Source organism: Pituophis catenifer, unplaced genomic scaffold, assembly GCF_029215685.1.
Source record: "Pituophis catenifer annectens isolate HBS135680 unplaced genomic scaffold, rPitCat1.0.hap2 SCAF_1, whole genome shotgun sequence".
NCBI lineage: Eukaryota > Metazoa > Chordata > Lepidosauria > Squamata > Colubridae > Pituophis > Pituophis catenifer.
Window position 1 is genome coordinate 2,892,568 of NW_027256881.1, and position 25,153 is coordinate 2,917,720.

Here is a 25,153-nt window from a genome sequence, read left to right on the forward strand (position 1 = left end):
GCTCCAATCCTGCCTCAGGCATGAAAACCAGCTGGATGACTTTGGCCACGGCTCTGGAGCCGCATGTGGCTCTTTCATCCCTCTGCTGCGGCTCCCTGTCGCCACCACAATTTTGAGAGGTGCTTCCGGTTATGGGGAGGAAAAGCACAGCGCACCAGGAAGAAACTCTATGGAAAGGAGCAGGTTTTCCGGTCAGCTCCACAATTGATAGGGTTTTCAGTTAGGACAGGTAGAGGAAAAAGGATGCCACGCTAGGAGACTCTATGGTGGGGAACCGGACTTCCGGTCGGCTCCAGAATTGAACAGGGGGCTTCCGGTTAGGACCTTTTTGGCTTTTTGAGTGTTTAAGGTTGCCGACCCCTGACTTTGGCCAATCACCAGGAACCTGTGAATTCTAGTCCTGACATAACTGGGTGACATTGGGCCAGTTACTGTCTCTCAGTCCAACTCATCTCCGAGGTTTGTTGTGAAGATAGGAGGAGGGAGACGTATTGGATGAGTTCACCACCACCTTCAGTTATTTCTAAAAATAATAAAAGGCGGGATACAAACAAATCTAAAAAGAAAAGTCTTCAAAGAAAAAACCAGAAAGTCCAGTTGCCTCCTGAAAAAAGCACCTTTGGGACGACCATGACTTGAATGACTGAGAATCACTACAGACTTTTAGCTATGCAATTTAATATAATACTGGTAGTTCCCCTCTTGGAACTGAACCCAGATGGACATTTCTTCCAACAGTCTAGGGCAGGGGTTCCCAACCCCAATCTTTGAACTGGCATCGGTCTGCATGATGTCAGCAACTGGGCCATGCAAACAAGCAAAGCCCCATCTGCGGGATGCAGGCAGCATGTAAAAGCACGCCCTCTCCGGTCCGCAGAAAAACCTCTCTCCATGGAATTGGTCTGTGGTTCCCAAAAGGTTGAGGGGCCACTGGTCTATGGAGATTCTCAGTCATCCAGGTCATGGTTGCCTCAAAGTCCAGTTGTCTTTTGGAAAAGCACCTGTGGGACGACCAATCTTAAATTTTAATTGTTTTGATTGTCTATTTGATATCTTGTAAGGTGCCCAGGGTGTTTGGCATAGTTATTAATATTGTTGATCGCACACTCAACCTAAAGTAGGGCGTAAAGTGAAATTTGAATATAAGAGCGAAATAATACGGGGTCAGCCTGGATGATCTCTGAAGGACCCCTTTGACTTGAGACAGTTGCAGAGTTCAAGAAGTCAAATCACAGGCAAAGAGACAGTTGCTGGGTTCAAAAAGTTAAACCACAGAGTTAGCTAATTCCTCTTGCCATGTCAATAAGGGAAGGGGGTGAGCCTAACATGTAGGAGGTTTATTTCACATACTTCCTGTTTTTCTACTAATGAAGGGTATAAAAATGTGTGTTTATAACAGAACATTGTTCAGAACCTAATTAATCTGTCTGAACCTTTTGGCCAAAATAAAAGCTTTTTCTTGATTTCGAAATTCATCTCCTTTATTTTTCTGCAACAAGCCAGATATTTAGAATGCATTTGGCTTTTAAATTCACCTATATCATCCTTCCCAAGGAATCAGGATAGGCAAATGACGTTCTTGGATGGTGTTAAAGATACCATCGCAGGATGTCAGCTGTTCCAAGTAAAGCTGCCTTTTGCAATTGACTGGTGATGAATTTGTCAATGCCGATGGGTGTTCAAAGGATGCTCCAGATGTTGCACCCAAGGCACCTATCACTATTGTTACTACCTTTGCTTTCTTTTGTCACAGTCATTCTATTTCTATTTGGGGGTCTTTGTATTTTAATTATCTTCTCCAGTTCTTTCTCTTCCGCTGTCTCCAGGTACTGCCACATCCACTATCTTAACATTTTTGCCTTTGTCTTTTAACGACAATTGTTAAGTCTGAGGTATTCTATGGCAGGTACCTGTCAGTTTGTATTCTAAAGTCCCAGTCTTCATTTTCTATGTTTTTCTCCATTTAATGATCCCACCAGTTTTTGCACATGGTATTTCTTGCAGTTCTTCCGATGCAGTTGTTGCTACTTTTGACATGCCGCTGCTTGTAGTCAGTCTCTATGAATCTATTATTGTGGTTTGTTGCACTTTCAGCCTGATGTGTCGATGGGATTTGGCATTTTATATTCAACCTTTTATTCATAGGCAGATGTGGATGTTTATGGGCCTGAAAAGTATGATTACTACTAGTATTATATTAAATTCCATCTTTTTATATATATATATATACATACACATACATACATACATGTATGGGGACAATTCTTAACAATTCTCTATCTGTGTGTGTGTGTGTACAGTTAATATTTCGGGTTTCTTCCCGTGTAATTGTGAACATATCCCTAAAAGGGATTTTACACTATTAAACAATCACAATTACACGGGAAGAAACCCGAAATATTAACTGTACACACATATATACCCGTGAAAATATATATATATATCGATATATATATATATATGGCGATTTGAATATTATTGAACCGACTATGGAAAATTAAAATTAAATAATTAATGGAAGTTAGGCTGCCTGGACCCAAATTTTAGGATTTAATTTTTTTTTATATGGAATTGCACCATAAAAAAACAAACTTTACTTGAGGGACTGGTGGTTTCTTTCCAACACCCCTCCCCCACATGAAAATTAAGACTTTTGACTCACTAAACGCTGGAGGGGGCATTTTATTTCCCGCCCCCCCACGCCCCACTTTTCGATCTTTCAAAAATCCTTTTATGGCGCAGAAACTGAAAGGCGCAAAAACGAGCATGGTTTAAAACAATTTCCACCCCCCTCCCTTCGGAATGGAAGAGTCGAAAGGCGCTGTACTCCCCACACCATCCCCCCCACCTGCCACCCGGTTTTTGGACTCGTCTAACGCGGAGGGAGCCAATACGCGCCCCTCTTCTCAGCGCGCGCAAGGAAAGTTACCTCAGGATTCCAAGCGCTTCTTCGCTCGTTTTCTCCGACTTCGATCCTTTTCCTTCCCGCCTCGGCTGCGTCCGCCCTCTTCCGGCTTTTCTGCCAATCACTGGCGAGCTGGAAGCGCCAACGAGAGCGGCCCGGTAGCGCGGCTTCCGGTATCCTTCGGTTGCCTAGATACCTCGCGGCCTAGCTCTCCCGGGCTTCGTTTTGGTAACAATTTACTAGTGGTCTCCTATAGGGGCGGCGTGAATTCCGCCGGCTGATCCAAGAATTTGAAGAATTCACATTCTGTTGGCTGCGAGGAAGACCCCCTGACGCAATACCATGAAGGAAAAGGGCCTTTCATATCCTTGGTCCCTTGACGCTAACTCTATGGCAGGGGGTCTCCGCTTTTAAGACTTGTGGACTTCAACTCCCAGAGTTCCTCAGCCAACTTTGCTGGGCTGGGGAATTCTGGGAGTTGAAGTCCACAAGTCTTAACGTGGCCAAGGTTGGAGATCCCTACTCTATGGCACCTCATGATCTTTGAGCCTGCAAGATAGACAGTGGGGATTATGGGAAAGAGGGTTAAAGAGGGTTAAAGATTGAGGACAGCGTTAACTTCGACAACTTTTAAAACTTGTGGACTTCAATTCCCAGAATTCCCCAGCCAAGCACAGTTTGAGATGGGTTGGACCGATCGCCTGAGTGCTGGAGATGTGGTTACAAGCAGGGAACATTCGACCACATGTGGTGGACCTGTCCCAAGGCCAGAAAGTATTGGCGTAAGATAAGAAAGTGGCTGGAAGAGATAACTGAACAGAGGATAGAGTTGAAGCCGGAATTGTTTCTCTTCGGTATTTTTGATGGGAAAATAATTATAATACATAACGTTATATATATTAACGGCAAGTAGAATTGCTTTAGCACAGAATTGGAAACCGACTGACACTCATCCAGACCAGGGGTCTCCAACCTTGGCAACTTTAAGACTTGTGGACTTCAACTCCCAGAGTTCCTCAGCAAAGCTGGCTGAGGAACTCTGGGAGTTGAAATCCACAAAGCTGGCTGAGGAACTCTGGGAGTTGAAGTCCACAAGTCTTAAAGTTGCCAAAGTTGGAGACCCCTGAGCCAGACCACATGATAATAAGGAAAATCTATGAAGGTGCAGAAATGGATAGACTGTCTATGGAAATGAAGGAGAGGGAAGAATCCGAGTACTATCAAATTTGAAATAGATGGTATTCCTGGCTCGAGAGTAAACGTAAAACCTAAGGCATAAGTCGTAAAGAGTATAATATATTTAGAATGTAAAATTTATAAGAAATATATGATATGGATTTGTGAGTAGATATTATTATAATTTATTATAATTTAAATAAGGATATAACATAGGATAGCGATGTATATAAGTAAAATTTTTGTAAATAGGATTGTTACAAAAGATATGGATATGGAAAAGCTGTTATAAGTGTAAATATGTGTTTTGTGTTTTAAATGTTGGAAAATGCAATAAATACTATTTTTTTAAAAAAAGAGATGGGTTGGACTTCAACTCCCAGAAATCCCCGGCCACAGTTGCAAAACATTGATTTATTCTACTGCTCCTGCTTGCTCTTCAATCCTGCCTTTCCCCCCACCCCCAAACAGCTTGTGCTCTCTGACTTGATCCTTATTATGTAATTTTATGCAGAGAAATCCAAGCAGTCCTCGATTTACAACGGAAAGGATTAGAGCATATAGAGTGTATCTAACTCAGCTTTTGATATTCCTTGCTGCTGAGAGGAGCTCCATCGTGACCTAATGCTTGATCTGTATAGATAAAGCCTCCAGGCTGCCAAGTTAGCTTGTTGCTTCTAACTTAAAATGTGTATTCTCAGCAAACCTAATGTGAGATAGCACCCCCTAACAAAACTCTGGGCTATATGCCACAACCAGGGGTGAAATGAAGCAGGTTCTGACAGGTTCTGGAGAACCGGTAGTGGAAATTTTGAGTAGTTCAGAGAACCGGCAAATACCACCTCTGGCTGGCCCCAGAGTGGGGTGGGAATGGAGATTTTGCAGTATCCTTCCCCCAGGAGTGGGGTGGGAATGGTGATTTTGCAATATCCTTCCCCCTGGAGTGGGGAGGGAATGGGGATTTTGTAGTATCCTTCCCCTGGAGCGGAGTGGGAATGGGGATTTTGCAGTATCCTTCCCCTGGAGCGGGGTGGAAATGGAGATTTTGCAGTATCCTCCCTGGAGTGGGGTGGGAATGGGAATTTTGCAGTATCCTTCCCCCTGGAGTGGGGTGGCAATGTGGATTTTGTAGTATCCTTCCCCTGCCATGCTCACCAAGCCACACCACGCCCACCAAGCCACACCATGCCCACAGAACTGGTAGTAAAAAACAAATTGGATTTCACCACTGGCCAGAACCCCTTCATGGATCGCTGCCTTGTGTGTGGCGAAGGGGCTTGTGTAGCCCAATGAAGCTATGAGCTCTGCCGTGCAGGGCCTCCCAAGACGGACAGGTCATAGCAGAGAGTTCTGACAAAACGTGATCCACTGCAGAAGGAAATGGCAACCCACTCCAGTAATCTTTGCCATGAAAACCCCATGGACAGTACCAAAAGGAAAAAGGGATATGATGTCAGAAGATGAGCCCCTCAGGTTGGAAGGTGTCCAATATGCTACTGGGGAAGAGAAGAGGGCTAGTACTAGTAGCGCCAGAAAGAGTGAAGCGACTGGGCCAAAGCCGAAAGGACGCTCAGCTGTGGAAAGATGGAGGGCAAAAGGAGAAGAAGGGGACGGCAGAGAACGAGGTGGCTGGATGGAGTCACCGAAGCAGTCGGCGTGAGCTTAAATGGACTCCAGAGGATGGTAGAGGACAGGAAGGCCTGGAGGGACGTTGTCGATGGGGTCGCGATGGGTCGGACACGACTTCGCAACTAACAAAATATGCCAGAAAATGTATTCTTTTCCTCCTTTGTTTTCAGAGCGCTGAGAAAATCATGAGGTTTGCGTGAACGAATGGCTATGAAATAATGTTTCTATAGCAATGACAATCTGCGCAAGCAATATGTGAAGTAGACTATAAAAAGAAAAAAAGTTTTAGTTAGTGCGCGCACACCTGTTTTTCTCTCTGCCTGCTCTGCTTAAGGTGGGAGACAAAAAGGTCGCCCAGTTTTGCTTTCCGATCAGAAAAATAAAAGTGGTTATCAGTTGCCTCGTGTTCAGAGTTTCATTGGACTTATCAGATTCTGAGCTGCACTCAAAAACCTTACACGACCATTCATTTAGCAACCTTTTGTAATTGTAACGACATTGAAAAAAGTTACTTTTAACCAGTCCTCACCCTTATAGACAACTGCGACGGCGTACTCACAGTCCTGTGATCAAAATTGGGGCGCGTGGCAGCCCGCAGGTACAGGTAGTCCACAATTGGGGCTCAATTGTGGTCATACGTTAAGGACTACCTGTATTGACAAGGATGGCACGATATCAGATCATGTGATGGCCATTTGTGACTTTCCCAACCGATTCGCAACAAGCAGAGTCAATGGGATGCGGTTTTGACACAACTCTTGCCACCTTATGGTAAACCTATAGTGACATCTTGTGGAGAGGAATGGAGTTGTGGAGAAGAGAATACTCTGAGCACCAACACCGACACAGTATTCAAGAGACAATCAAAAAGTCAAGAAGGAAACAAAACATCCAAAATATCTCTTTACCAGCAATCAACATCCAGACAGGCAGAGATTTAACATCAAAATTAATATTCGACCAACAATCAAGAAGCAAACAGTACCCCAATCAAGGAACTACAAACTCAGACAAATAAGCTAACAGCAAATAATATCCGAATCAAGGAACTACCAAGAACACCCACCAACTTAGATAGGGCAAGCCACTTGTATATGAACAGAAAGCAATCCTCATTCCTTACGAGCACTGATGATGTTACCTAGTTGGGTAATGAAATGTCTGAAGAAAACAACCAAGTTCCGAGAGTGCCAAAGACCCACAGGAATAAATATAGCCACGTATCCTATATTTAGGGATTTAGGGAAGGGGTTCACAAAGTTAAAATTACAAAACATGAATATATATAAGTATTCAGAACCACAAAAACAAATTAAAATAGCTAAAATCATATTTATTTATTTTTAATTTGATTTATATGCCGCCCTTCTCCGGAGACTCAGGGCAGCTTACAATGTATTAAGCAAATATTAACCAAAAGCATAAAAAAATGGGACAGTGTCAACCAGGATCTTATGAGTAATACAGCCATCCTGCAGGCTCCTTACCTCCACAGGATATCTAGTGGTGTCTTCAGCTGAAACACCAAGAGCCTTGGTAGTACAGTGGTCTAAGGCACCCTGTTATTAAGCTGGTTATTAAGACCAGCTGCCTGCAATTACTGCAGGTTCGAATCTCGCCAAGGCTCAAGGTTGACTCAGCCATCCATCCTTTCTAAGGTAGGTAAATTGAGGAGCCAGTTGTGGGGGCAATAAGCTGACTTTGTATAAATATACAAAAAGGATGAAAGCTATTGCTGAGCACATTGTAAGCCGCCCTGAGTCTCCGGAGAAGGGCGGCATATAAATCAAATAATAATAATAAAAAAAAAATACAGCTGAAGCTGATCTGATCTTAGGCAAGGTGGTACTTCAAATAATTTTGGGTTATTTTTTTTAATGCTCTGCCCATTAGTTTTTATGATCATTTTTTTTTCTACTGGAATAATCAGGTCACGGTTATCATGCTACACCACTTATTCAACTCCCACTCTAATTGTAAAATAATTGACTATTTCATTTGAATCGGCTTCAAGAACACAGCTAGTAGGGGTCATTTCACGGTTTTGGAAAAGTTGGGCTATTTTTTTCTCCTCTTCAGCGATAAATCTCCAGGTAATAGAAACAGGTGGTTGTTTTGTACTGTAATTTCACTTTACAATAATTTGTCCATCCAAGTAAGCAGGCTCAAGGTTGACTCAGCCTTCCATCCTTTCTAAGGTGGGTAAAATGAGGACCCGGTTTGTGGGGGCAATAAGCTGACTTTGTATAAATATACAAAAGTATGAAGGCTATTGCTTAACGCACTGTAAACCGCCCTGAGTCTCCGGAGAAGGGCGGCATATAAATCAATTTTTTTTTAAAAAAAGAAGCATCTGCTAAAGTAAGTTCTTACTTGACTGATGAAGTAAATTTTACCCTGCTATGTCATCCATTTATTGCATTTCCATCCTGCTGTAATCAATTCAATTCTCAGCAGCTGCCAGAGGTTGAAACTGGGAATATCTATCCTAAAAGCTATGATCTGCTGCCTTCTATGCTATGCATTCATAAGGATGATGCAAAAAAAAATCTACAGCTGAAATCTGCAGCGGGCTGAAATATACCAATTTATTAGGCAACAGCTGCAGTTTTTAAGCGATATCACAAAATAGAAACGTGTTTGATTTGGGGTGGCATACTAAAAGGAGTAACTATTTTCGTATTTTAATACAGTGATTTCTAAACAACAGTGCACAGCAAGAATTATTTTCAATTAACATATAAAATACATACCCCACTCTCAGGCAGTCCTCAGCTTATGATCATAATGGAGCCTGCCCATCAGGTCGTAAGTCGTGAGGCTTAGTAAATCAGGTCATCCACATGACTGACCCGATTGTATGACCTTTTTTTTTTGTGGTGTTAAGTGAACCCATGGTTCTCCACAGGATGGTTTTGCCAAAAACCGGAAGTGTAAAATGCAGTCACATGACCGTGGGATGCGGCAGGAGGCCACAAATGTGGGGAAAGTGCTCATGTGATCACAGGGGGAGGCTGTGGGAACTTCAAATTGAATCATAAGTACTCCCCAGATACGTCCACTGTAATGTCAATCAGTTGCTAAGCAACTGGTCGTAAATCGAGGATTGCCCCTAAATAGTCTTGGTCCCCAAAGAGTAACTTTATGTTGTGGCCCATCAGCGACCTGTGCGGATTGTAGCTGATTCCGACAGCAAGGAGGCTGGTGTGGTGCTGCGCCAGCAGCCTGTGCAGCTGGCACCCGAGTCAGACAATGAGGAGGCTGGAGAAGATGTGGTGCTAGAGGCGGGGATTCAGCCAGGGCCTTCAGAACCTCCAGAAGCTCCCTTAAGTGAAGAGGACGAAGAGGAGGAGCCTCTTCTCGATGCACGGGCACACAAAGCAACCAAAAGGCAGGAGTGGCTCCTCAGGCGGAGGTCTCCTCGAGAGTAAGGCTTGGGGCTAATTGGCCACTCCCTTAGGCTATTTAAGGAGGAACCCCGACTGAACCAATTTGTAGGGAACAACTTTAGTTCACTCTCCTTCGCGTCTGGATTCTCCGCAAATTACTTCTGGGCTTTCTGCCAACCTTCGTAAGATTGTGATTATTTTATCTTTGGTTTCTTGTACGCTGTTAAGAAAGCTTATTAACAGCCGTTGTTTTGAAAAAGACTGAGTTATTTTAGTAAATTAAGTTTGGTACAAACTTTGTGTGCGCTGTGTTCTTTAGAAGCAGACTTCCTACCTGTCTGAAAATATTGGGGTCGCTGTTCCTGCAAGCTTCTAATACATTCTCTCTTGTGTGAATTGGATCTGTTTGAATACATAAGAATCCCCGTACAGAGAATCTGCTACAACTGTACGAAAGACATTTTTTTTTTTAAAAAAAAGAATGAATAGAAAAACTACACCCGTTTATACAGTAAGAAACATATTCTTTCCAATGAATCTCTTTGAAATCAAACCCTTCCCAATTGTATGTTAAAACGCTGCAGCCATTTTGAAACGGCAGCCAAGGAAAAACAAAAACTCTTGTACAAATATTACATCAGTATCCACAAGACCCCTACCCATACGATTAAAAACTACATGCTAATGCAGTGGTGTCAAACTCAAGGACCGGGGCTCTGATCCGGCCCGCCGGCCCACCCTGGAAACAGCAAACTGCCCGCAACACCATTAAAAGGAATAAAAATGGATTTCAAGGTTCTGCTTAGAAATGATTTCTGCTCCCTCCCAATTTTCAAAGGGGGGGTTAAACCTTTTCCTACTTAGCAAGAACAAACATGGATTTATTACGTTCTGCCCAGTGGTGAAATCTAAAATTTGTTACTACTGGTTCTGTGGGTGTGGCTTGACTGGGTGGGCGTGGCCTTTTTTTTTTTTTTTACTTTATACAACCTCTTCGGCGAAGAGCTTGTAAAAAAATGCTTTCAAAAGGCTCTGACAATCCCAGCTGAGTTGCCTGATCGGCAGAGGCTTTTTTTTTAAAAAAAAAGCCTCTGATGATCAGGCAACTCAGCTTGGATCGTCAGAGGCATTTAAAAAAAAAAAGGTTTTTTTTATTTTAAATGCCTCTGACGATCCAAGCTGAGTTGCTTGATCGGCAGAGGCATTTAAAAGAAAAAACGGGTTTTTTTCTTTTAAAAGCCTTTGATGATCCCAGCTGAGCCGCACGATCATCAGAGGCTTTTTTTTTTTTTACTTTTAAAAGCATTTTTTCTGCCGAAGAGGTTGTAGAAAAAATGCTTTTAAAAGTAAAAAAAAAAGCCTCTGATGATTGTGCGGCACAGCTGAGCATGGGGGGGGCAGGGATTTTTGCTACCGGTTCTCCGAACCACCCACCTCCATCGCTACCGGATCGGGCGATCCGGTCCAAACCGGGAGCATTTCACCCCTAGTTCTGCCCCTTCTTATAGCTTAAAAGCTTGAAGCAAGACAAGGCGTCAAAACAACTGAATTGCACTGAATCTCCCTGGCATCTTTAGTTCCTTCCTTCCCTAATCAACATTCCAAACGCACACCAATTGTCTACATCCAAGTACAGGTAGTCCTTGACTTATGGCCGTTCGTTGAGTGACCATTCAAAGTTACAACAGCACTGAAAATAGTGACTTGTGACCATTTTTAACCCTTATGACCGCTGCAGCATCCCCCATGGTCACAGATAAAAATTCAGCCCATGGCAACTGACTCGTGTTTATGACGGTTGCAGTGTCCTCAGGTTTACGTGATCCCCTTTTGCGACCTTCCGACAAGCGAAGTCAATGGGGAAGTCTGATTCACTTAGCAATAGCAATAGCACTTAAGACTTTATATACCGCTTCATAGAGCTTTTTACAGCCCTCTCTAAGCGGTTTTACAAAGTCAGCGTATTGCCCCCAACAATCTGGGTCCCCAACTTAAAAATCCAGGTTACTAACTTAACAACCGCGGTGATTCGCAACTAGAAATGTCATAAAAGGGGGCAAAATTTACTTAACAACCATCTTGCTTAGCAATGGGCATTTGGGCCAAATTGTTGTCGTATATCAAGGACTACCTCTAAGGGGATAGAAACAGTGGTGGGTTGCTCCCGGTTCGGACCGGTTCTATAGAATCGGTAGTAAAACCGGCGGGAGGCTCCGCCCACCGACCCCGACGTCATCAGGAAGCTTCTGCACATGAGCAGAAGCGAGAGAAAGAGAGAGAGAGCAAAGCAAGCGCGCGCACGCAGCCCCATTGCAAACTGGTAGTAAAGGTAAGTAGAACCCACCCCTGGATAGAAAGTAGATCTTTTCTTCAAATTGGCACATCCAATTGATCTGTCTCCCCCCTCTCTCTTCCTCCCTCCCCTCCCTCCCTCCCTCCCTCTCTGTCTCTCCCCACACTCTCCCTCCCTCTCTCCCTCTGTCTCCCCAATCTACCTCCCTCCTCTCCCTCCCACTCTGTCTCCCTCTCTCTCCCCACTCTCTCCCTCCCTCTCCCCGTCTCCCCTCTCCTTCCCTTCTCCTCTCCCTCCGTCTCCCCCTCCCTCCTCCTCTCTCCTCCTGTCTCCCTCTCCCTCCCTCCTCTCCCTCCCTCCCCCTCCCTCTGTCTCTCCCTCTCCCTCCTCCTCTCTCCCCCCTCTCTCCCTCCCTCTCTCCTCCTCTGTATCCCCCCTCTCCCTCCCTCTCACTCCTCCTCTCTCCCTCCCTCTCCCTCCCTCTCTCTGTCTCTCCCTCTCCCCCCCCTCTCCCTGTCTCTTTTTATCAGCTTCCTTTGAATGCTTGCTGGGAAGGTAAGAAACAATGTCTGTTTCATAGTCCCACAACTCTTTATGAAGTCATTTCCACAGATTAAAGTTCTATCTGAAACTTAAACCTTTTCAGCTTTAATCCAAGATATGATGGAGCCAGTCGAAGAAATATAAGACTTTTTTTTTTTTTTACAAAAACTGAATCCAATTCTCCAAATGATGTTACATGAGACATTGGCAATCATTGTTTGTATGGCCTCCTCTCTGAAACGCAAGGAAACCTAGATTCCTGGCAGCAGGAAAAGGGTAACCCTGGACCAGCTTTCCCTGCTCTTGACCCCCCCCCCCCGCTCCTCTTCTCACAATCTCCAGCCAGGATGGCTTGTCTGAAGAGAACAGATCTTAATCACCCCAGTCTAGAGTCGCTTTCTCTGAAAGCAGCAGTGGTTGACTTGTGGTTAATGCTGCAGTGGTGAAAAATGTTCCACACGTTTCCAATCCTTGGTTTTACTTCAGCAAAAAAATCCACGTACATCCTGCAATTTTGAGACAGCATCGACCGACCCATCCGGATGTCCTTAAACAGCTCCGACGCTCATGTTAATGATTTCAACGAAGGTGTTTTCAATGCAGTGACAGAGTTGGACGTTGGGGTCGGCGCTAGGGGTCCCTCCTCCGGTTTTGTGAGTCGTAGGAAGTCTCGTCTGTTCCGTAGGCTTTTCCTTCAGTTGCTGGAGGCCTAGAGGTAAACATTCATGGCAGGAAGGGAAAAAATAAATGGGCCCATTTCCAGCCTCCGAAGGGCCTCTGGAGCCCGGGGGACGCCATTTTCGCCCTCCCAGAGGCTCAAGAAAAGCCTCTGGAGCCTGGGGAGGACAAAAAATGGGCCTACTGGAAGTCTGAAAATGGGCCCATTTCCGGCCTCTGAAGGGCCTCTGGAGCCTGGGGGAGGCTGTTTTCGCCCTCTTAGAGGCTCAAGGAAAGCCTCTAGAGCCTGGGGAGGGCAAAAAATGGGCCTACTGGAAGTCCGAAAATGGGTCCGTTTCCGGCCTCTGGCGGACCTCCGGAGCCCAGGGGAGGCTGTTTTCACCTTCCCAAAGGCTTGCAGAAAGCCTCCAGAGTCTGAGGAGGGCGGAAAGCCCCCCGTGGTGCAGGAGGCCGAGTAGGCCACGCCCACCATGGCCACACCCACCCAGCAACCGGGCAGAGAACCGGTTGCTAAAATTTCTGAATCCCACCCATGGATGTATCTCTCTCCCCCACCCTTTTCCTCGGATTACTACAACCGAAGACAGGAGAAGCCCACGGGCAAGCGAAGAAGACTGAAACCGTTGGGACCCAATGGCTTACGTGTAATAATCGGATCGAAATCCCTGGTTTCCGTGGCAACGTCGGAAGCACAGACTTGTCCAACCTGAATGAGCAGGGACATGATGTCTTCATACAGGGGAGGGAAGGCTTGGCAGAATGAGACCAAGCAGGGCAGGGTAGGCATAAAAAATGTGTAACGCTTGGCCTCGGTCAGAACTGTTGAGACAAAAGAAAGTTTGAAATAACAGTAGTGAATTGCAGAAGAGGTTTACTTAACTACGGGTAGTCCTCGACTTATGACCAACATCGGCTTCCGTGGTTAAGCAAGGCAATTATTAAGTGAGGCGTGCCTGATTTTACGACCTTTTCTGCCAGAGTTGTTGAGTAAATCATAGCGGCTGTTAAGCGAATCATGTACTCATTAAGCAAATCCGGCTTCCCGCAGGGATTTTGTCAGTCAGGAGCCGGCTGGGAATGTGGCAAAACGTGACCACATGACCACGGGATGCTGCAACCATCATAAATACACATGAATTGCCAAACGCACAAATTTTGACAACGTGACAATAGAAATTTTGGGCTCCATTGTGATCGTAAGTCTTCTTGAGCCAAAAATTTATGTTGTTAAATAAGACATGTTAGGAAATGGCTATTGTCTAACTAGTTGGTCAGGCAATATATAAACTATCAATGCATGTTTGTCAAAAGGTATTATATTGCTTTAAGACTGTATTGCATCATCCTGTATCCTGATTGGCTAAGCTCTGTAGCCAATGTACTTAAGGGGAAGCCTGAATCATGGCTTGTGGACACGACACCATTTTATCTGCTTATTTGCTGTTACTCTCTACCCGTTCTCTCTGTATGATCACTGTTTGATCATTGCTACTTGTTGCTTTCTACGATTTATTGAATGTTTTAATACTGAGCTTATTCCTGTTTGAAACTCAAGAAGAACTGTTTTATTGTGTAATGACAACAACTGGTAAGAAGACTTTGTACTTGGAATATCCCTGAATTGATATTTTAACTATCGCCTTATCTGTGTATGACTTGGATTGTTATTGGACTTTGCTTTACTTTTTTCTTAGAAGTAAAAGACCACCACAACTCAGTGTGTCAGTATATTAACTGTGTTTATTCACTCTCAGCCGCTTTCATGTGCATATTCAAGGGGTACTCTGCTCAATAACCCATTACATCGGTTATGAGCCAAGAATATCCTTAACAAGACATCTGTTAAGTGAGCTTTGCCCCCATTTTACGACCTTCCGTTTTAAAGTGAATCACTGTAGTTGTTAAGTTATTAACATGGTTGCTAAGTGAGTTTGGCTTCCCCATTGACTTTGCTTGTCAGAAGGTCGCAAAAGGAGATTGTGTGATCCAAGGAAACTGCAACCGTCATAAATATGAGTCAGTTGCCAAGCAACTGAATTTTGATCACATGACCACGGGGAATGCTGCAACGGTTGTATCTGTGAGCAACAGTCAGAAGCCATTTTTTTCAGTGCCATTGTAACTTCGAACGGTCACTAAATGAACGGTTATAAGTCAAGGACTACCTGTAAATATATACTAATTCATAATGACAGACAATGTAAACAGATTGGGGAAAGCAATGCCACTCACTCAGCAGGAAGGATGAAGTGGGTGCTATATTTTCCCCACTACAAGTAGAGATTTGGTTCCAGAAATGGAATCATACAGACAGAAATTCCCTTTTGACTTTCCAGCACTAACTACCGTATTTTTCAGACTATAAAATGCACTTTTTTGTCTCCCAAAAGGGGATGAAAATGTCTGTGTATCTTATAGGCTGAATATTGCCGAAGCCCCGCCCACACATCGGCCTCCGCAAGCGCCGTTTTTGGGCCTTTCTCAGGCCTTTTTTTGGCCTGTTTCTGGGGCTTTTTCAGCCCGTTTTCGGGCCTTTTTTCAGCCCGTTTTTGAGGCTTTTTTCGGCCCGTTTGGGGGGCTTTTTTTGGCGTGTATTTGAAGCTTTCTTGGCCCATTTTTGGGGCTTATTTTGGCCCATTTTTGAGGCTTTTTTCAGCCCGTTTTAGGGGCTTTTTTGGGCCCGTATTCGAGGCTTTTTTGGCTCGTTTTCAAGGCTTATTTTGGCTTGTTTTCAAGGCTCTTTCCAGCCCATTTTTAAGGCTTTTTTCAGCCTGTTTTCGAGGCTTTTAACCCTCAAAAACAAGCCCCCCAAAGCCCCAAAAATGGGCCAAAAGAAGGCTGGAAAAGGGCCGAAAAAAGGCCCCCAAAAAGCCCGCCAAAAACTTTTTTTTTGTTGTTTTCCTCTTCTAAATTTAGGTGCGTTTTATAGTCAGGTGCATCTTATAGTCCGAAAAATATGGTAGGTTCCAGGGCCAGATTTTCCAGGGCTAACTTGGCTTACCTGTCAGTAGGGTTCCCATGACATTGATAGCCAAACGTGCCACGCTCAGAGACTTGGGTAGCGCATACTGAATGCACAAGTAAGAAAGCAACTGGATAGCGAATATCTGGAAAGGGAGAAACAAAACCAGAAAAGCAGTCACGAAAGACCTTTAAAAGGAGCTACAGGTAGACCTTGACTTACGACCACAATTGAGCCCGAAATTTATGTTGCTAAACGAGACATTGGTTAACTGAGTTTTGCCCCGTTTGATGGCTTTTCTTGCCACCGTTGTTAAGGGAATCTTGTGGCCCGTCAGCGGCCTGTGCAGCTAGAAGGTGATTCTGACAGCGAGGAGGCTGATGTGGTGCTGCAGCCTGTGCAGCTGGCACTCAAGTCAGACAATGAGGAGGCTGGAGAAGATGTGGTGCCAGAGGCGGGGATTCAGCCAGGGCCTTCAGAACCTCCAGAAGCTCCCATAAGTGAAGAGGACGAAGAGGAGGAGCTTCTTTTCGATGCACGGGCGCGCAAAGCTGCCAAAAGGCAGGAGTGGCTCCTCAGGAGGAGGTCTCCTCGAGAGTAAGGCTTGGGGCTAATTGGCCACTCCCTTAGCCTATTTAAGGAAGGCCGACGACTGAAGCAATTTGCAGGGAACAACTTCGTTCACTCTCCTTCGCGTCCTGATCTTAGTTCTCTTATCTGTTTCCTGCAAATTGCTTCTGGGCATTCTGCCAACCCTAGTAAGATTACGATTATTTATTCTTTGGATTCTTGTAGGCTGTTAAGAAAGTTAATTAACAGCCTTTATTTGGAAAAGACTGATTTAATTTAGTAAACTAAGGTTTGTACAGACTTTGTGTGTGCTGCGTTCTTTGGGGTCCGTAGCTGGGACAGAACAGGGAATCACTGCAGTTCTTCGCTTAGTAACATGGTTGTTAAGTGAGGTTGGCTTCCCCATTGACTTGGCTGGCCAGAAGGTGGCAAAATGGGGATCACATGACCCCCCCCCCCCACCTGGGAGGCTGCGATCGTCATAAATGTGAGTCGGTTGCCAAATGTTTGAATTTTTATCATGTGACCACGGGGATGCTGCAATGGCTGTATGTGTGAAAAGTGGTCACAAGTCACTTTTGTCAGTGCCGTTGTAACTTCAAGTGGTCACTAAATGAACTGTTGTAAGTTGAGGATTACCTTTAGTTTGACTGAGCCAGCAAAGAGGCCCATGGCTAGATTTTAATCCTGGGAGAAGCATACTTATGGTCTGTATTACAGAATGAGATGGGTGGTACCCTAAAATGTGCTGTTTTAAGTACAGATAACCCTCAACTTACAACAGTTCATTTACTGACCGTTCAAAGTGTGATCCCCTTTTGCAACTTTTTGACAAGCCAAATCAATGGGGAAACCAGATTCACTTAACAACGGTGTGACTCATTTAAGAACCGCAGCGATTCGCTGAGCAAACGTGGTGAGCAAAGTCGTAAAATGGGAGCAAAACTCACTTAACAAACTTCTCACTGAGCAACATAAATTTTGGGCTCAACGGCGGTCGTAAAGTGAGGACCAGCTATACAAGCAGTCCTTGATTTATACTTGGAAAATGTCTATAGATTTGGGGCTCTATTGCAAGAGGCCAATAGATTTAGGGACGTCCACGTTCCTGGGGAAAGCTGTTTCACAAACAGGTGCTAGGACCAAAAAGATGCTTACCGTACTTTTCGGAGTATAAGATACACTTCCCCCCCCCCAAAAGAGGGTGGAAATGTTGGTGCATTTTATACACTGAATACATTTTTGTATTCAGTGCATAATTTTTGGCCTCCCGAAACCCCGTCCTGTGCGTCCCGTTTTTGCCAAAAACTGGCCCGTTTTTCATGAAAATGGGGCCTGCAAAGGGTTTGGGAGGCCTGCAGAGTGCTCCTGGGGCCTGGAGAGGACAAAAATGCAATGTGTGGAGGGTATGAGAGGCCAAAAACGGGGGCGTTTTTGCCCTCCCCAGCCTCCAGGAACACTCTGCAGGCCTCCCAAGCCCTCTGTGTGTCCCATTTTTGTGAAAAACGGGATGTGCAGAGGGTTTGGGAGGCCTGCAGAGTGCTCCTGGGGGCCGGGGAGGGCAAAAACTTTTTTTTTTCTTGTTAACCTCTTTGAAATCTTGGTAGTCTTATACTCCGGTGCGTTTTATAGTCCAAAAAAATACAGTACTTCCTGGGGACCCACTAGGGAACATTGCTTCATTGAGAGGGCCCGGAACAGGGCCACTCTTCCAGATTGGGTTGAAAACAAATTAAACCTCTGAACCTTTGCACAAGTTCGCCTGATGCACCAATTGCGACCCTACTTGGATCAGGAGGCTCTCCTCAGTCACTCATGCCCTTGTCACCTCACGGTTAGATTATTGCAACATGCTCTACATGGGGCTACCTGTTGTGGCTCCGTTGCCTGAGCCTAGGCTATCGACAGATGCAGACTCTGAGAGTGAGGGAGAGGAGTTGGCAAGGCCTCCCTCTCCAGGACCCTCCTCTCTGGCAATGCCTCCGGGGGACACCGAAGGCCAAGAGATAGGCCCAGAGCCAAGCACGTCCCCGCAGCCACAGGTGGACAGCGACGAAGGAGATAAGTGCTGGCTGGATCCTCGACAGTGGCGCAGGGAGGAGTGTGCACAGCAGAGGGGAAGGCGTGCCAGAGATTAGCTGAGTCACTGGACCACACCTCACAGGGTATAAATGTGGGTGTGGTGGCCGGTTCAGTTTGTGACGAGCAAAAACTAGAAATAATCCATGATCTCTGTGTTACTGGACTTCTGCCTGCCTTGTCGGACTGCATTTGGTCTAATCCTTGTATTGCTGAAACTTTGCCTGCTTTATTGGAATGCTTGCAGTCTAATCTTTGTTTTGTGTGAGTAAAGTCTGAATTGGCAGCTAGCCACTGGGTTGCTGCCAGCTTTATTTTCAAAGACTTTGTCGTGTGGCTTATTAACTCGGGGCCGTCTGTGGGGGTGCGTGTGTGGGACGGGGACAGAACACTACCCTTGAAAAGTGTTCAGAGACTACAGTTGGTCCAGAACGCAGCTGCGCAAGCTGTTGTGGATGCACCTAGGTATACCCACATTACACCAATTCTCCGCAAGCTGCACTGGCTCCCTATTGGTCTCCGGGCACAATTCAAGGTGTTGATTATTACCTTTAAAGCTCTACATGGCTCAGGGCCAGGTTATCTTCGAGACCGCCTTCTACCGCATAGCTCCCAACGACTGGTAAGATCCCATAGAGTTGGTCTCCTCCAGGTCCCGTCAGCTAAACAATACCGGCTGGCGGGCCCGCGGGGGAGGGCCTTCTCTGTGGCTGCCCCGGCTCTCTGGAACCAGTTACCTCCTGAGGTCCAGACCATCCCTACCCTATTGGCCTTCCGGAAAGTGGTGAAGACCTGGCTTTTCCGGCAGGCCTGGGGCCGTTGATCTTGCTCTTGCGATCCGGCGAGATCCAGCCATGAATGGTGTGAATGGGTTTTAATATTTTTAATTTAAGGCTATTGCTTAACGCATTGTATGCCGCCCTGAGTCTCCGGAGAAGGGCGGCATATAAATCTAATTTTTATATATATATATATATATATATAATGTTTTTAATTTTTAAATGTTTTTTATAATGATTTTAAATACATCGTGAGCCGTCCTGAGTCTTCGGAGAGGGGCAGCATACAAATTGAATTAATAAATAATAATTAATAAATAAATAAATCTAAGACGCAGACCCATACATACGGGGAGGAGAAGCGGGTGGGAGGCAGCTGTGTGAGCCAGTACCTGTTTCTCCAGTTCAGGCTGAGCAATCAGTTCGGGGATGAAGTCCAGGCAGATATGCATTGAGGGGATGCCGGCCACAGTTAGGGGAAGTAGCTCACAAGGGTAGCCCTGTTTGGAGAGAGAAAGGGAAGAAAAAATGGCCCATGCGAGAAATCCAGCTTAGCCCTGCCTGTTTCAAGCAAAACCAAAGGAGAATATTTGTAGCTCAGGGCTGACGAGAGGGGTCCTTGGTGCTCTCTGAACTTGGTTGTTTTCTTGCAGACGTTTCATTACCCAACTAGGTAACATCATCAATGCTAGTAAGGAGTGCTGTTTGCTGTCAGTTTATATTCTGGTGTCTTTAACAAGATCTATAGACCATGCAAAAACGTCATAAAAAAAGCACAACAAAGAATGTTTTTTCTGTGCCAACTCAGGAAGCTCAAACTGCCCAAGGAGCTGCTGATCCAGTTCTACAGAGGAATCATTGAGTCTGTCATCTGCACCTCCATAACTGTCTGGTTTGGCTCTGCAACCCAACAAGACAGACACGGACTTCAGAGGATAATTAGAACGGCAGAAAAAACCATGGCTACCAACCTGCCTTCCATTGAAGACCTGTATACTGCACGAGTCAAAAAGAGGGCTGTGAAAATATCTACAGACCCCTCGCATCCTGGACATAAACTGTTTCAACTCCTACCCTCAAAACGACGCTATAGAGCGCTACACACCAGAACAACTAGACACAAGGACAGTTTTTTCCCTAAATGCCATCACTCTGCTAAACAACTAAGTCCCACAATACTGTCAAATAATTTATTAAGACTGTATTACTATTATTCTTCTCTTTCCTACTAGTATCTATCTCTTCCCACTTATGACTATAACTATGTTGCTTGTATCTTTCAATTTATATTGTTTTTATTTGTTTCCTAGTACGATTTGATAGCTTATTAGTAACCTTGACTATCACTAAGTGTATTTTTTTATTCTTGATGAATGTATTTTATTCTCTTTATGTACACTGAGAGCATATACACCAAAGACAAATTCCTTGTGTGTCCAATCACACTTGGCCAATAAAGAATTCTATTCTGTTCTGTTCTGTTCTGTTCTGTTCTGTTCTGTTCTGTTCTATTCTATTCTATTCTATTCTATTCTATTCTATTCTATTCTATTCTATTCTACTTTACTCTACTCTACTCTACTCTACTCTATTCTATTATTAATTCTATTTCTATTCTATTTCTATTTCTATTTCTTCTCCTCTCCTCTCCTCTCCTCTAATTCTAATTAATTCTAATTCTAATTCTAATTCTAATTCTAATTCTAATTCTAATTCTAATTCTAATTCTAATTCTAATTCTAATTCTAATTCTAATTCTAATTCTAATTCTAATTCTAATTCTATTCTTCTGAAAAGGGACAATCAACCAGCCCAAAAGAGAACAAAAAACCTCCAGCATCTCTCCACCAGCAATCAGATCAGCATAAATCAGGGGTGTCAAACTGGCGGCCTGCGGGCCGGATGCGTCAAATGCAGGCCACTCCCATCCCAGCTCCGCAAAGGGAAAAAAATGTCACGAAACATCACATGAAGGCAGCGTGAGGCCGCGAATTTAACACCCATGGCATAGATTAACTCCAAGGTTAACCTCAGTCCAACAACCAAGTAAACAATATCCCATAGGATATTGGTGGTCCTCGAGTTACGACTGAAATGGACCTTGCTCATTATGGTCGTAAGTTGTTAACAGTCATAAAACGGGTTGGTCATTAGAGTTGTAACTCGAGGATTACCTGTGTAATCTGATATATTTAACTGATGGCACTTTGAGCTCAAGTGGCAGACGCCAGGAAACACCTACCCACACACCCGTTGAAAGCTATAGATCAGTGATGGCGAATCGTTTTGGCACCGAGTGCCGAAAAGGGAGTGCTTGCACTCGTCTGGGATGCGACCCGGAAGAGGAGCTGCCCAGTGGGCATGCACGCACTTGAAATTGAACTTCTGGTTTCTGGCACGCACATGCACACCAGAAAGCCAGTCTTCTGGTTAATGGCGCGCATGCCATCTGAACCTATGGCATACGCATGGTCTGGCATGGCATGAGCAGCCAAGTTGTCCAAAGAAACACAAACACACTGAAAACACAAACACACACCTGGAAGTGAACCAGCTTAGCAATGTTGGGGTCGGCGATGAACATCTGGTGCACAAGACAGCAAACCAGGCACTGGACTTCTCTCAAGTTGCAGAGAAGGCTGTCTTCGACTTCTTCTCCGTCTCCTCCTTCCTTCTCCTCCTCCTCCTCCTCTTTGAACTGCTTGTTTGGAGGACTGCATGCGGCACTTCCCGGCTGGTTCTTTAACAGTCTGCTGGACTTCCTGCCTGGAGGGCTTTCTTCTTCCAAAGGCAAGCAAATTTCCAGAAGGATCTGCACCGCGGCACTATCCTGGAAGAAGGTAATGTGATGACCCGGGGCGTGGCACAAAGGCAACACAGCCAGAGAACCGGTATGAGTCCCTTTATTGGCACCAACTTTGTCCCCAACGTCCCGTTTACTCTCTGGCCTGGAGAAAAACTCTCCCACAAACCTGCAGCAGCTTCTGGCTGCAGATACTCCAGTCCAAATGCTATAAGCAGAATGACTGCAATCAGTCACTCCAGCAGGACAAGATAATGAATCCCAGAAGCGAGGAATAACGGCACTAATTCAAACAGTCAGGAGGAATGCCAGGAATGCAGGCCACAACTCTCAACACTAGATGAATTCAGCATTTGTTCCCAACAAACGCCCCTCCCAACTGCCTCTCCTTTAAACTCCATCCCCAGGTGTGCCTTGTGAAGGGAATCAGGGCCCTTTCCTTCCTCATAAGCCACACAACCCACATTGCTCTCTTCTGAGTTCTTCCCTGCGCGCCCTAAGATGAGGAAGGGGTGGGCCTTGGTCTCCATCTGAAACCCCCCTCCCTTGTTCTACCTCTCCCCTGCTCTGCCCAGTCTGACTTTGCCCTTCCCCAGTTTCCTTCACAGCCAACGGAGCCACTCTCCCACTCTCTGTCAGCTATTCGTCTTCCGTCTCAGATACAGACTCTTATGGGGGAATGACAGGTAAGTCAAGAGCAACCAAGCAGGTTGAGACTAGGCCATGGCTCACGATGTAATGCAATTAGGAGTCAACATCCAACTCGAGAATACAAATAAAACTCCAATTTCATTTTTTTTCTGAAAATCTTACTGTTTACGAATACACTGACTGGTAATGTCGAAGCAAAACTAATTCAGAGGTTCTCAGATGCTAGTTCATAGAATTAAACAATAATTTCCCCCGCCAAACCCCCAACCTCTCACATCATCCATGTAAACAAGTACACTTTGTTATGGGAACCGTCTGCTTCAACTCCACACTTGCTAAAAAGTCCTTGAAAAGGTTTCAGGCTCTCACCATCTTCAGCGGAATTTTGGAGGTTTTGTTTCTCCAGCTAACCAATTCTAAAGCAACATCTTCCCCCCCCCCCCCATGCTTACTCTACTGTCAAGTTGAAACGTAGTTGGCACGTAGTTGTCCAAGTTTCAAACTTGACACTAGGATTCAAAGAAACCAGGAGTGAATTCTAGTTCCACCTTAAGCACCAAAGCCAGCTGGGTGACTTTGGGCCGATTACCAAGAGATGGTGAGAGTTCTAGTTCCGTTTTAGGCATGAAAACTGGCTGGGTGACTTTGAGCCTCTCTTTCGCTCTCCCTCTCCCTCCCTCTCCCTCTCTCTCTCTCCCCCCACCCAACTCATTGAGTTGCTCTTGTGGGAAAAATAGGAGGAGGAAGGAATATTAAGTATATTCACCATCTTCAGTTACTTATAAAGTAATAAAGGTGGGATAAAATGAAGGCTCCTTGGTGCTCTCTGAGCTTGGCTGTTTTCATTATCCAAATTAGGGAACATCTTGAAAACTCCGCTTCAGGACAATGGTTCTCAACCAATCTGCCCAACAGCTGAATGTTTGTAAGATTACCTGGGCTGCTAGCAATGCGTTTTTCAGTTCTTCCCGCGTCACTTCGGGGCCTTCCAAACCCGTTACGCTGTTTTGCAAAGGCTTGACGTCCTGATCGGCCGTTTCTTTGAGGTGGGCGCTCAGGTAGGCTTTTGAAGCCAGCAGGTAGCCATTCAGCATATGCAGGGTGATATCCATCAGAGGCGGACACCTGAGGAGACACAAACAGGGGAAAGAAATAGAAGGCAGGAGAGAGAAGAAGAGAATAGAGGTCTATGGGCAGTCCCGTTTAGCAACCGTTCAAAGTTAAAACAGCACTGGAAAAAAAAAAGGGACTTATGATCAGTTTTCCCACTTACGACCGCTTCAGCGTCCCCTCGTTCATGTGATCAAAATTCAGACACTTACCAAGCGACTCCTATTTATGGCAGCTGCAATGTCCCAGGCAGTGGTGGGTTTCAAAATTTTTTACTACTGGTTCTGTGGGCGTGGCATGGCTTGGTGGGCATGGCAGGGGAAGGATACTGTAAAATCTCCATTCCCACCCCACTCCAGGGGAAGGTTGCTGCAAAATCCCCATTTCCTCCCAATCAGCCTGGACTTGGGAGGCAGAGAATAAATGGGGGCGGGGCCAGTCAGAATTTTTACTACTGGTTCTCCGAACAACTCAAAATTTCCGCTACCAGTTCTCCAGAATTGGTCAGAACCTGCTGAAAAACCCACCTCTGGTCCCAGGGTCACGTGATCCCCTTTTACGACCTTCTGACAAGCAAAGCCCAAGGAGAAGTCAGATTCGCTTAACAACCGTGTCGCTAACCTCCCACAACTGCAAGCGATTCACTTAACCAGGGAGGTCGTAAAAGGAAGCAAAACACGCTTTAACCACTCAACCGGCTTGGCAAGAGAAATTTTGGGCTCAATTGCTCAATCGTAGGTCGAGGACGAACCGCACCACCCGGACTTGACGCAATTTTTGAAATGTTGTGCCTGCGTATTTGTGGTTGGCTGCGCCCTGTGCGAGAAATCAAGGTCACCATGTTGTGGTTGAGGAAACGGGGCGCGGGGGGGGAAACAGCCCTACCTGTGAACCCTTGGATCACACCTTAACACAATCAGGGGATCAATGAGAAGGTCTTTCTGGGTGTACTTCTGCTGTCGGACCGTCTTGCCGGACGGCTGCAGGGCATTCACTGTCATTACCCACAACCTGGAGGAAAAAAACAGCTGTAAATATAAGAATTTCCAGAACTGCCAGGCTACATCAGAGCAAAGCCCAATTAGAACAAATCTCACTCTTCCACTGGCCATCCAGGTGTAATAGACAGAAGGAATCACCTGGAGGAACCGTCAGGTACAAAGAATCAGGAATACCTGGTTTGTTATTGCTATCTATATAGAGGTAGTCCTCGACTTGCAAATGTTGTGGTCCGTACGCGGCCTGTGCAGCTACTAGCTGATTCTGACAGCGAGGAGGCTGGTGTGGTGCTGAGCCAGCAGCCTGTGCAGCTGGCACTCGAGTCGGACAATGAGGAGGCTGGAGAAGATGTGGTGCCAGAGGCGGGGATTCAGCCAGGGCCTTCAGAACCTCCAGAAGCTCCTTTAAGTGAAGAGGACGAAGAGGAGGAGCCTCTTCTCAATGCACGGGCGCGCAGAGCTGCCAAAAGGCAGGAGTGGCTCCTCAAGAGGAGGCCTCCTTGAGAGTAAGGTTTGTGGCTAATTGGCCACTCCCTTAGCCTATTTAAGAAGGACCGCCAACTGAAGCAATTTGCAGGGAACAACTTA

General features: G+C 45.4%; 1 protein-coding gene across 1 annotated transcript in view; it reads right to left on the bottom strand.

Moving 5' to 3' along the window:
• Positions 1-12,016: 12,016 nt before the first annotated feature.
• The window catches only part of INTS2 (integrator complex subunit 2), a 57,311-nt gene continuing 44,174 nt past the window's right edge, over positions 12,017-25,153 (bottom strand). The window contains exons 19-25 of the mRNA XM_070945072.1: positions 24,453-24,578; positions 23,393-23,582; positions 21,543-21,833; positions 19,396-19,503; positions 15,615-15,720; positions 13,256-13,432; positions 12,017-12,644 (exon numbers count right to left, since the gene is read on the bottom strand). Of these exons, the coding sequence (XP_070801173.1) occupies positions 12,484-12,644; positions 13,256-13,432; positions 15,615-15,720; positions 19,396-19,503; positions 21,543-21,833; positions 23,393-23,582; positions 24,453-24,578 (1,159 nt within the window). The 3' untranslated portion in view covers positions 12,017-12,483. The remainder of the gene's footprint in view (positions 12,645-13,255; positions 13,433-15,614; positions 15,721-19,395; positions 19,504-21,542; positions 21,834-23,392; positions 23,583-24,452; positions 24,579-25,153) is intronic.